A 13,029-nucleotide genomic window follows, 5' to 3' on the forward strand; every position below is an offset into this window, starting at 1 on the left:
GACTTGACTGTGGATCTGTATCTGGGGCTCATCTAGTTGTTCTGGTCTCCGATGACATTCAGGGCTGTAGAGGTCCTCTCATACTGAATCTGGGTGACTGCAGAGACCACCTGATCTGGCTCTTTAATCTAGATTTAGTGTTAGTGTGTCTGCCTCCTGAACAATGTTAGGTAGGTTATTCCAGAGTTTGGGGGCTAAATAGGAAAAGGTTCTGCAGCCCGTAGTTGATTTTGATATTCTAGGTATTATCAAATTGCCAGAGTTTTGAGAGCGTAGCAGACATGGAGAACTATAGTGCAATAAGAGCTCATTCAAATACTGAGGTTCTAAACCATTCAGGGCTTTATAAGTAATAAGCAAGTTTTGATAGGGAGCCAGTGCAGTGCTGACAGAACCAGGCTGATATGGTCATACTTCCTGGTTCTAGTAAGAACTCTTGCTGCTGCTTTTTGGACTAGCTGGAGTTTGTTTATTAAGTGTGCAGAACAACCACCCAATAAAGCTTTACAATAATCTAACCTTGAGGTCATGAATACATGAATTAAAGTTTCTGCATTTGACATTGAGAGCATAGGTTTTTAATTAAGATATTTTTTTGAGATGGAAAAATGCAGTTTTACAAATGCTAGAAATGTTGCTTTCAAATGCTTTCCAATAGCACTAATAGAGAGATACAACCACCATCAGATGATAAGAGAGCAGGTTATTTGTAATTCTAAGGAGAGCAGTCTCAGTACTATGATACTGTCTATATCCTAACTAGAAATCCTCAAAGATTCAATTTTTCTCTAAGAAGGAATATAATTGTGAGGTATTATCTTGGACAAAAAAGGATTTGAGATCGGTCTGTAATTAACTAGTTCTTTGGGGTTTAGTTGTGGTGTTTTGATGAGAGGCTTAATAACAGCCAGTTTGAAGGTTTTGGGTACATATCCAAATGACAATGACAAATTAATAATAGAATATGATCTATGACTTCTGGAAGCACCTCTTTTAGGAGATTAGATGGAATAGGGTCTAACATACATGTTGTTGGTTTAGATTATTTAAGAAATATACAATTACAAAAGAAGTATACAATTCTTCCTCTCTTATAGTAGAGAATGAGTGGAACTGTTCCTCAGGGGATCTATAGTGGGATCTATAGAGATTCAAGATGAGTGAACAAAATGTCACTCAACCGCAGAAGCCATTCTATGTTTTTTGTTTAAATATGCAGGATCTTAAAAAAGTAGTTCACAAAAACGGATGCAGAAAACACTGATGATCATGGAAGACCGTTATAAAAATTATATTTAGGGCCGGGACTTTAACGCGATAATTGAGATTAATTAATTACACAAAAAATAGCACGTTAATTAAGATTAATTAATTACGGAAAAAAAATTCCCACGTTTTTAATAACTTATTTTTGCACCGCGGAACGTTTCTCACTGGATGAGTTTCAGCGGACCGATTATACTGAAGCACCAACTAGCGTTCGCATATCCCCGCTGCAGCACATCGAGCCTCAAGTATCACCTCAACGCAAAACATATAGCAGCTAGCGTGGACTTTACACTTTATGTTGAACTATGTATTATTTTGTTGGTGCAACAGTTTATGTTGAACTCTTTATTGTTTTGGCCAAGGTTATATTACTGAGAGTTGGACTTAGTATGTTATGGCCTCTGAAGCAACAGAGAGATGTTTTCTAATAGTCAGTGTTTCCAATGTTCTGAATTTACTTGACAGTATTGTGTTTTACTTAAAAAACACTTTACAGAAGGTTCCAGCACCTATAAGCTTCCTGAATTTCTGAAATGTACTATTTCTAAATTGTTTCTAAATATGCTATTGCTACACTTAATGGCAAAAATTGCACTGGTCTGCTAGACTTGGTTGAACAAAATTAAACAATATTTTGTTGCTTAAGCTTATGTATTCAGTCATTATTCAATGGTATACTATAAATCCATGTGAAAAATAAATTAATTCTCACTGTTCTCAGGTCAAATATTTATATGCGATTTAAAATGCGATTAATTTCTATTAATTAATTACAAAGCCTCTAATTAATTAAATTAATTTTTTTTAATAGAGTCCCGGCCCTAATTATATTTATTATGTTATGCTGAAATTGGATATATGATATGAGTCAAATGGTCTGGCTGTACACAAATTTCCATACAAACTAGATTCTATGAATATTAAACTGCAAACAAAAACCCCACATTTTAAATATGCCTGCGTGTTTCTGTGTGAATTAGTGCCACAGTTTCGTCTACTAAACACATGCTCAAGCATGTGTGGACGTATCTCGTTGTGTTTTAGGTGCCTGCTGTCTCACTCAAGATCTTCATTACAACCTACAACAATAAACATTTGGTTTAACTGGACGGAATTGACACATACAGCATAAAGTACTAAATAGTTTTAATACCTTAATGCTCAATCATTGTAAATGCATGGATCAGATCAACCACACAATAACTCAAAACACCAATTTTGTTTTCCTTTGTTCTTTTGTTTTCATTGGATGAAAGAAAGTACTTTGTTTGGCACAACAGAATGGAGCTATAGAAAGGGTATAGCCAGACAGATTACAGAGCCATCAGTGAAGAAAAGTCAATTCTCCCCCTAGTGGAGAGGAGGAAGATGACAGCATTTTACATGTTCTTTCTATACATATCCTGTCCTGTCCTGTCCCATTATGTCTTAAAGTATTTATTTGGGGTTAAATTATGTTCATCAGTTTGGTCAGTACTAGAGGCAAAAATCTGCCTTCTTGCTTTTGTTAACAATCTGCAAACCCAGTGTTCTGTAGAGAGACAACGAGAGGATAGAAAGTGAAAATCAACTTTGATGACTTGGCAAAATGCTTTAGTTGTGTAACTGATTTCATACTAAACCAATGTCAATTTCACAGTGTTCATTGCTCCAGTGAGCAGGGGAAATCTGATGTAGTTTACTTTTGAACATTCATTCAGTGCTGCGCAACGTCTTCACACACAGACAGACATCATATACCTCTGTAAATAAATACAGTTTAAATTCACATCTCGCACACTTCAATGCACTTTGTTTGAATGGAACATATACATTTGCTTCGAACTGGAATCATGGCAGAGTATCCTGTGATGTCCAGAGCTGTGCAGAGCAGGGGGTGCGAGGACCGGATTCAGCACTAGCCTATACATTGAGATTATTGAGATGATGATGATAAAACAAAATATTTTATATATTTACATTATATTGATTCATCTTTTGAGTTGTCAGAATGAGCAAAATGCATGTCTCGAATAGAAAGACTGATAATGCTCTAAGATATGCATCTGTGGGTGAGTTTTTACATGTGGTTAAAAGTCAGATGAGTGTGACAAAAAGGGAGTACAATTGTTGTCTGTTCTGAATGTGTGTTCTTTCTTTTTTATTTATTATAGCAGCTTGTATTCTCAATCTCATGCACAAAAAATATAAAAGTTCAAGATCATCGTCACTTTACTCTGTAAGAAGCAGTGAAAGCTGCCTGCCAGTGTGCATGTGTGTGTGTTTGTTTGGGGCTCTGCTTTCAGTGTACTAAAAATAATTTCCTACAGGAACCTGTTCTCCGTGTATGTATGTGTGTGTTTCTGCAGACTGTTGCTCATTTTCTATTTGAGGCAGTTTCGTTTACAAGAATCAAGTTTTACCCCTGACCCATGTCTGTTTCTCTGTCGCTCTCTCTCTCACATACACACTCACAATACAAACACAAACATACACTCACATAAGGAAGTGTCACAACAGGAAGTAGGGGGTGTTGGGGAAGAAAGATTTAGCTCAGAAAGGCACAGGCTGCGAGGGTCAGTTGCTGTCCACAGTAGCTGTGTACATGACAGAAACTAGAACCAATGTGGCAGGCCTGAAAGAGACAGAGAAATGTGGGCACACAGGAGGAAATGGGTCTTGCCCCCTACCCCTCCGCATCAACTTTACCACAGGTAAGACTGAACGAACACTTGCTTATCCCTCCTTATGCTTACTATTTGTACTTGTGCCGGTTCATTTAGCTGCAAGAATGAAGCTCTGATCTCTGGTCAGCGCTATGAAGACATCGCAGCGTTTAAATTTGAAGCCAGCTGCAAGATCTAACAATAAGAACACTTTACTGTATTATAATGTGTCATATTGTATAGTATTCAAAAAGAGTAGTATGCCCCATTTCATAGTATTAAAAAAAAACAATAGGCCTGGATGACCTATTACTATGCAAATTCTGGAATGTGTATTCTGTGGACACTCTACTGTCCTCTGAAGCCAAAGGTCAGGAGTTTGGAATGGCAGTGTAGCAATGCAGCTTGGGCTGGTAAATCATGTGATTGACCAGACAGTGACCCAGTACCAGTCATAAGATTTTATATATATGTATTGATTCATAAGTATGTGTATATATATATAATTTTTTTTATATATATATATATAAAGAGTTTTCTTCTGCTCACCAAGCCTGCATTTATTTGATCCAAAATACGACAAAACAGTAATATTGTGTAATATTTAAATAAAAATAAAGAAAATTATAATTAAATAAAATCTTTTAAATAATTGCTTTTTATTTGAATATATATTTAAAATGTAATGTATCCATGGGATCAAAGCTACATTTTCAGCATCATTATGACACTAGGGGGGATTATAGAAAATAATACTTTCATTTAGCAAGGATGCTTTAAATTGATAAAAAATAATGATAGAGATATTTATAGTGTTACAAAAGATTTTCTATTTCAGATAAATGCTGTTATTCTGAACTTTCGATACATCAAAGAAACCTGAAAAAGTTATACTGCACTTTTTTCAACATAATATTAATAAAAGTTTTTTGATCTGCAAATCAGAATATTAGAATGATTTTAACTGGAGTAATTATGCTTAATTCATCTTTTAAATCACAGGAACAAATTACATTTTAAAATATTTTCAAAGAGAAAATTTCAGAATTGTACTGTTTTTGCTGTATTTTAAATATGAATGCAGACATCTTGAGCAGAAGAGACTTAATCAAAAATCAAAATACTTTTGAATGGTAGCGTATATCCAAATTTATTTTACGCTCCTAATTAGTGGTCGATTTATATATCACCAAGGTTGATATATCTGCCGATATTTGGCATTTTTCAAATATCGGCATCGGCCGATACGTTTTTCTGCTTGGCCCTTGTGTTCGAGATGGGACTTTTATTTTGACGGCGCTGACAGCGGCAGCGCCTGAGTGCACACAGTGCTCACACTCTCCCTCTTGTTTACTGACATCATTAACAGTTCTGTCTAATATGGATAGAAGTCTGTCTAATAATCAGATTTTATATTGTTAGTAATAGAAAGGCAAACATTATAATACATTTTCGTTTGCCTGTCAGCATTAAGCAAATTCGCATTTATCATTTAAACAAATCTTTGAATGGGTAATGAACGTTTAATTTCACAAACCTTGCAAACTTTGCCAAATCCAGCTGTGACATCTTGTGACGTGTGCATTTTTATCCAGCATGATCTCGTGTTCTCTATGTGACAGTCGGTCTGTGTGAATTAAATTTAAATTTTGAACTCATGATTTCAAATTATGCTGCGCTTTATGCATTTGCCCACTGTAATATTCATGTCATTTTCTCTGTGTACTGTATGCAAAATGAATGTTACCCTGGATTTATTTGAAAAGTATGATTGCCAATGCATACATTCTTCCCAGAGTACTGAGTGCTCTGTTGGTTACAGGCACAGTGTTTACTTCCTTTCTAATTATCTTTTTATTAAATATTTATTTATTTGTGGAAAATACTTTGTCATCTAAAGTATTAGAATGTTTATTTTACACATTTATTTTTTTAACCCATTATCAAATGATGTCAAATTTCTTAAATATAAGATTAAATATTAAAATAAAAAAAATATTGGCTTTATATTGGCTATCGCCCCAGCCCTGCTTTCCAAGATATCGGCATCTGCTGTCAAAAAAACAAACCAAAACAAAAAAAAAACAATATCGGTCGCCCACTACTCCTAATGTTCACACTATAGAAAATACCTTTTTTTTTAAACAGATGTTAGGACCTGCTAGACAATAGCTATATGATTTCTGATTCAGCTTTTGTGTGGTCTTGTAGCATTAGTGTGTGCAGAAAGCAGCATTCTGGCCCATTATGTAAATGCAGGTTAAGAATATTTACATTTCTGCTTTCATCCAAAGCAACTTACATTGGAATGAATTGCATTTTATCAATCATGCATTCCTAGGGAGTCAAACTCCTGACCCTGCCAATGCTAATGCCATGCTCTTCTGCTAATAAAGTGCATGTATATGTGAATGGCACTTTTGCATCTCAATCTATGTTCTCAAAATAACTGACATACTGGTGTGCACGTACTTTGTGTACTGTGTCTGGCTTGTGTTTAACGGCTGGTTGAATTTTAGTTTCACTGTCTGGTTCTGTGTTGTTGAATGTATTCATGTCAGATGCAGTTAACCACCAAACCTGCGTATGGAAACCATCTGTGACCACCAGCTCTTATCTTAGAATCTCATCACACACGTGTGTGTGTGTGTGTGTGTGTGTGTGTGTGTGTGTGTGTATGTGAGAGACAGCGAGAGAAAGATTGCCTTGTTTGTAAGTAAGGGGATTACAGTTTAATAATAGTTCAAGTTGTTCAAGGTATTTATTGTGGGAACAGTGTGTCTTTATATATATATATATAATTCTTTTTTTTTTAAACATCCATAATCTGTGCCTAGTTCAGAGACATCTTTTTTTTATAAATATCATACTAATTAATCTATTAATGCACAATCTGATACCACACACTTTGCTTGAGTAAATAAATCAGTGGTTTTTAAGGACAGTAACCACAGTATGAAAATCCCTGCATGCGTGCAGTTACTCAATGTTACCACAAGGTGGGGATCCAGTCTAGAGATGCACAAAATCAGCATTTCTTTACAATCTATTTTTGACTCAAGCCCATAAAACGGGTTAATTTGATACTTGAATTAAGGTGCTATAAAAGAATGTGTCCTGCTGAGGTGCCACAGTGAACATGAGTATAATAGATGGATTGTTGTAAACCGTTGTAAATGTCTCCCTGCTGTTTCTGGTGGTACTGTACATTAGATCAGCCTGAATCCAGGTTACAGTGGATCCTACTTTTCACTCCTACACAGTAATATTTCCTACTCATCATTTCAGCTGTCCTATTTTCACCTCCTCTTTCCCTCTTCCTTCTTTAAGTAGCTTGCTTTCTCTTACACTAGCACACACAAATATTGCTAAGAGAAGAATAGCAGGAAACAATATCTGGTTTGTGGTCCAACCGTAATTGTGAACGACTCCATTTTTGTGACATAATTTCCTTCCTTCACAGGAAGTCTATAGTGAGTGTGAACAGTAGGTGGTGGAGTGCAGTTTTTCTGCTGGCTTTATTCTGTTGTCATGTTCTAGTACACAGTCACACACAAACATACTTCCCTTCAAGTTCTTGTGGTACTGTCCACAGTGTTATTTTAGTATAGCTGAGATACTATTATAGCTTTTTATTTATATTCTGGAATAGTTTTTAATTGAAAGTTTTAAAAGTGTTGTTGTATGTTTTTGTTCTTTTTGTTAATGTCTATATAGTTTTTGGTATAAGTTAATTTAGTATCTCAAGTTACACAATTAAAGTAGGTAATGGTGCCTTGGTGATTTTCTGAAGTAAAGTTTTCTTTTACATTTTGCATCTGTCATATATTTTCCTTGAGGTAGTTTATTTAAAGTAAATATATATATATTTATATATATATATCTTTTTTTTTAATGGGTTAGTTAACTCAATAGCCCTTGTCTGCAGTATGTACTGTGTTGGAGGTTGTGAGTAAATCAATATGTAACTGTAGAAGATATAAAAGAAAAAATGTTAAGAGACATACACACGTTTGCTAACACAGAGAGTTGCTTTCTTTCCTTTCTCAATGCCAAACTGCATTTATTGACTACTATAAGATCTTCCTCCTACCTGCTCTCCTGTTAGAAGTGCACTCGCCCAGCAATAAACATATTGTTCTCTGTGTGTGTGTTGTTTTACATTTTGCGTTATATATTTTTCTTTTACCTCAGTTACAGACCTTTTGTTTTCGACCATACAGAGATTTCCAAATAACCATTTGTCTGTAAGAGACATTTGTGAACATAACCTGCACTACTGATCTGATCAGCAAACTGTGAGCGGCTTTGTTCCATTGTCAGAGTTGTGTCTCATTTTCTTCTATCAGAGAGAGAAAGACAAACCGATGGTGAGACAGAGGCAAAGAAGTAAGATCAAAAACAATCAGGCACCTGGAGGGGCAGCTACATTTGGGGTCCTACAAATGAGTCTCTTCTGAGTTTGACACTTCCTGGTGTGGTGCTATGTGTGTGAGTGTAACCGGCAGCTAAATCATATGTGTGTGAGTGCAAGCGGCAGCCACCGTGGGAGGAAAACAGAAGATGAGCGCTTGAAGAGAGAGAAAGTCATGAAGAGAGCACTGGAGGATCTCTCTTTGCTTTATGACTCTGCTTAGACTGGGACTGCAAGAAGATCCTGAGATAGGGAGAGAGGGAGGAAGGAAAGAGAGGAGGGGGAAGAGGAATGTGGGGGTTTGCTTATAGGATTAAGTGTCTTGAAGGCGGAATGGGAAGTGGATCACACGTGGAAGTCTGCAAGAATCGGGAGGACTGAGCGCTTTTCGTGTTGTCCTACCTCTCTTTCCGAGAGGCGGAGAGCAGGATGGTGCGACCCTTCTCTTCCAGTTTTTCTCAGCACGAGGACTCTCTGACTCTGTGAGTTTGGGATTAGTTACCATTGTTTGATTGGCAGCCCAAGGCTCCTGATGGAGCAGGAGCTAGGAGCAGGTTCACAGGACAGGGAAGAGGTCACGACCTCTCTGGCCTCCACGTCTGCTTCTTCATCCAACTCTGACCTCCCATCCAACCCACAGCCGGAGGGGGAGAGGGTCGCAGTGGGTCGCCGGCACAGCAGCAGGACTTTTACTGGGTTACGGCTGTTTGGACGGAGGTGAGCTCGTCATAGTGCACTTGTTTTTGTCTATGGGTAGATGTAGAGAAAGATTGCGCATTCATAAGAACTTGTGGAGAGTGCGTGTGCTCAAGTTTCCATTCAATGTTTCCATCTCAGACCTGCGCCTTGTGCTGTGTGTTTGCAGTGACAACACATCATGTCTGTAACTGTGCATGATACCTAGCCACACTGTGGCTGTGTGTTTACCCACTGACACGTTGTGTTGTGTTCAGGCTGGGCTGAATGTTTGGTGTTCTGGCTGTAGCAACAAAAACACAGTAAAAGTATAAAATAAAATATAATTGACATAGTCAGCTTTGAGTATTGATTGATTGGGTTTGCGAAACTGAACTGGACTGGAAACATCCGTTAGTCACATCACTTTTTGTCTATGTCTATGGTCAGAATGCCGCTTTGGGAAAATGCACGACTGAAATTGTGCTAAACATGAGAATGCACCATATTTGGCTCTTTAAACAAAAACATATAGTGGAACTCGGTCTACCCTGTTATGTGTTTTTCTCAGCGCTTAACTTCTTTTTAACAGTTTTATCCTTATCTGTACATTTTAGAAGATCATGTGAATATTATCATTTTACATAAAGTCTTGTTCTATCAAAAAAAAAAAAAAAAAAAAAAAAAACTCCACGGTCCTCAGTGAAAGAGTGCTGACTCGGACATTCACGTCAAACAAACAGAGCAGGGAGTGCAATAATTCTGAATAAATTGATTGTTTTTGTTACATACTGTTTGACTTTAAATGTAAGTTTAAATTTCTACATGTACAGTAACTGAAGTAAATGTGTTTTTTTTTTTATTTTTTATGCAGTAACAGTAAAGGACTATTTAGTATAAATGTGATATGTTCAGATGATTGCATGTGTGTTCCTCCTACCCCCTACCAGTACCCCATTACATGTTAGTACAGTATATGAATTATCTAAAGTATCAGTTTTCAGCTTAGAGATTTGAACTTCTTCTTTAAGCGTCCTTTGCACATTTAATTGCCTTTATAGTAACATCCACTTGTTTTCATTTGCTTAAAATGATGCATTGTTTGGACAACACTAATGTGGAAAAACGATTATGAAGGTATTATTTATTTGTTAATAATTAATTATTTTTTTCATTGTTGTCTAAGTTCCTTTTTCTTCTTTAATTCAACTGAAATGGTACCAGCCTGGTTTTTGTGAAGCTGCACTAACAGACCCAGATAACGTGATTGTAGCTTGATTTCGACCAGGATCTACACGCATTAAACACACTACAGTTGACCTCTACAGTGCGTTGTACGCTTGTTCCAAAAGACAGGGGAGATGCATAATGTGTATTAAATCATTAAAATATTCGTTATTAGTAATATTAGCTCGATTATAACTGTGCATATAAACATTCACTGAATTTGAGAGAAGATGAGCATTGTGACAAGATTGTGTGTGTGTATGTGGATAGGTTTACTATAAGCTACACTTAAGGGGCAGATGTTAGATTTTATATCAGATATCACTTATTATTTTCTTACTTTTTGTTGAGAGTGTAAGATAGTAGTTGACCCATGCGCTCTTTTAATTGGCTTGGATGTGTGATTTGATTTTGGTCTGGTCACATCACGTCTGGTTAGGACACTGTGTTAGACTGGCCATCTATCCAGGGTGTTTCTCTGCCTTCGGCCCAACAGGAGGATGTATGTTTACAGTAGAGCATGTTTGCTAGGTAAACACAAGTGTGTGACTCGCTCAAACCCTCAGAAATCAGTGGTGGGACTCGATCCTGGTTTTTCTGCTGATTAGTCACCATTTATTTTTAATCTGGTTTCTATCCATCGAACGGTTTCGAAGAGCAAACAGAGCACGGTGTTTTGATAAAAGAGTGAGAGAAAGAAAGAAAGAGGCGGAGGAAGATGGTAGGATATGCAAACTCATCCCATCATCGCCTACATATGTAGAATGTACAGTCATAACTTAATAATGATGCAGAACATAAAGAGATCACAGAGTGATTAGTTATGTCATCAAGTGTTGCTGAATGGGAGGATTTGCTCACACATTAATGTCAGCAGCTCTAGAAGGTCTGACAGAAGCTCTTTCAGCATGACAACATTTTTATCACCTCTATTATCTCTCGCCTTCTCAGCTCTGCGTGCGTTCCCTCTGATGAGACGGCTCCCGCTGTGTGCTTTAATGTGCGTGAGTGTGTCGAGCTTATTAATTGATGCATGAAGATGATCAGAGATGTGAGAAGAGGATGTCAATCAGACTGAATTATTAACTTTCTCTGATACAGCTCGGTTTCCGTGAGATCGGTTTCTTTTCAGACAGATCAGAGGAATGATTATGAATGCAGCTGCCAGAGATGCTATATAAGCGTGTACAGTATGTGTGTGAATTGTGAAATGACTGTGTGTGTTTTCATTGCTTGTTATGTGAGATTATGCAAAAAAAAATCACAAAAAGTTTCTTGTATTTTTACTTCCTCTGCTCACAAACTCTGTTCACATTTTCATGCCCCTGTAAACGATCTCAGGCAGGGTTAGTTATGAAACCCCGCCCATTGTTTGTTTGTTTTTGTTTTCTTTATTTGTTGTATACTCAATTGAGTTTACATGTTAAGTGCAAATGAAGGTGAGTTTGTTGCGGTATGTGTTTGTGTTTGTGTGTAAATACATTAACCGTAGAGTGCTTTAGAGCATGATGGGATATTTCTGATCATGTCCTGGATCTCTCTGCTGTAAAACAGCTAGTGTGTCACCATGTTAACCCTGTGTCAGGCTGGAAGAACTCATTCATCATGTCAGACTCCAGCTATCTGGGTCATCTCTACATATAACCCTGTGATGATGAGTGACAAGAATCCATGTGATGGGAACTTTTGACCATACTGACTCATCTACTTTACAGTATGTGTCAATGTCTGATGTACCCTGAGTCTACTCATACTTTTATGCCCCTTTTTACAATATGTAATATGCTAAAATCATATATCAGGTGCCCCCAGAATATGTCAAGTTTCAGCTCAGAATACCCCACAGATCAGAAACACGCTGTTTTCTGAGCGCACAGAAAGAGGTTGTCACATGGCATGTGTGTGATAAACTTCTAAGACTTCTCTCTCGTGTATTATTGTGCTTAAACTGTCAAATGCAAGTTTGTCAAAAACACTCGTACGTTACAAAAACAATCTGTGAAGGTAAACAGCTGGGAAAGAAATCACGTTTATATTATGTCTGTGTGGCAGAAGAATAATATACAGTAAATAAATCAATAAATCCGCTGCTCTCATGTCTCCTCTGAGGCTGGGACTCTACATTTCTGTCACAAGGGAGCAAAATCTGAGGAGCTCGTTTTTTCACAAGCTTGCAGTGAAAGGCTTACTAAAAAAATGACATACTACTGTAAATGAAAATGGTACCATTCCTCGTGACATTCTGTAATTATAATATTTTTGTATTCCAACAGAACTGGTGGTATAGAGGGTCAGTACTTCTAGGATGCTACCAGGGATTCAGTAAATGAGTTGTTTAGTAGACTGATTCAAACTGATAAGAGTTGTACCCAAGTTCGAGAGTGTAGGCCTACATTTTTATAATGAAATGATGTCATATGTTACATGCTGTATGCAGTTGTGATTCTTTTGGCCTAAAAAGTGTTTTCTATCAAAACACAAAACAGGCAGTCTGAAAAATCATATTTTTCACATTCTTTGCACTTTTTAGGAAACACTGTCAGTTCACCTTTCGTGCATGATCACAACATAGCTCTGGAGATATAATCACAAAAGGCCTGTAATCAGCAATGTGGTCTCCTCTGTTTGCAGTGCAGGCAGTTTGATTTCGATGGGAGTGATGCTTAAAAACACCGTTTTGTCGTGACACACTTAAACATATTCTTGACATTTTCTTGAATTTAGTTCATTTTAGTGCCAGGTAGCAGAGAGAGACAGATGATCGCGATGATCCACGATCTTCAGGAGCACTTTCATTTC

The 13,029-nt window shown here is 37.1% G+C and overlaps 1 protein-coding gene across 6 annotated transcripts in view; it reads left to right on the plus strand.

Annotated features, from left to right (window-relative positions):
* Nucleotides 1-3,771: 3,771 nt before the first annotated feature.
* Nucleotides 3,772-13,029, plus strand: part of LOC127961122 (diacylglycerol kinase zeta) — an 80,462-nt gene continuing 71,204 nt past the window's right edge. For 2 of the 6 annotated variants that reach the window (XM_052560080.1, XM_052560081.1), the window contains exon 1: nucleotides 3,775-3,962. In XM_052560080.1, the coding sequence (XP_052416040.1) occupies nucleotides 3,901-3,962 (62 nt within the window). In that variant the 5' untranslated portion in view covers nucleotides 3,775-3,900. Of the gene's footprint in view, nucleotides 3,963-8,337; nucleotides 9,046-13,029 lie in introns of those variants that run through there. The other 4 variants (XM_052560078.1, XM_052560075.1, XM_052560076.1 and 1 more) reach the window with 4 other exon arrangements.

The sequence above is a fragment of the Carassius gibelio genome, chromosome B7, assembly GCF_023724105.1.
Source record: "Carassius gibelio isolate Cgi1373 ecotype wild population from Czech Republic chromosome B7, carGib1.2-hapl.c, whole genome shotgun sequence".
NCBI classification, from domain to species: Eukaryota; Metazoa; Chordata; class Actinopteri; order Cypriniformes; family Cyprinidae; genus Carassius; species Carassius gibelio.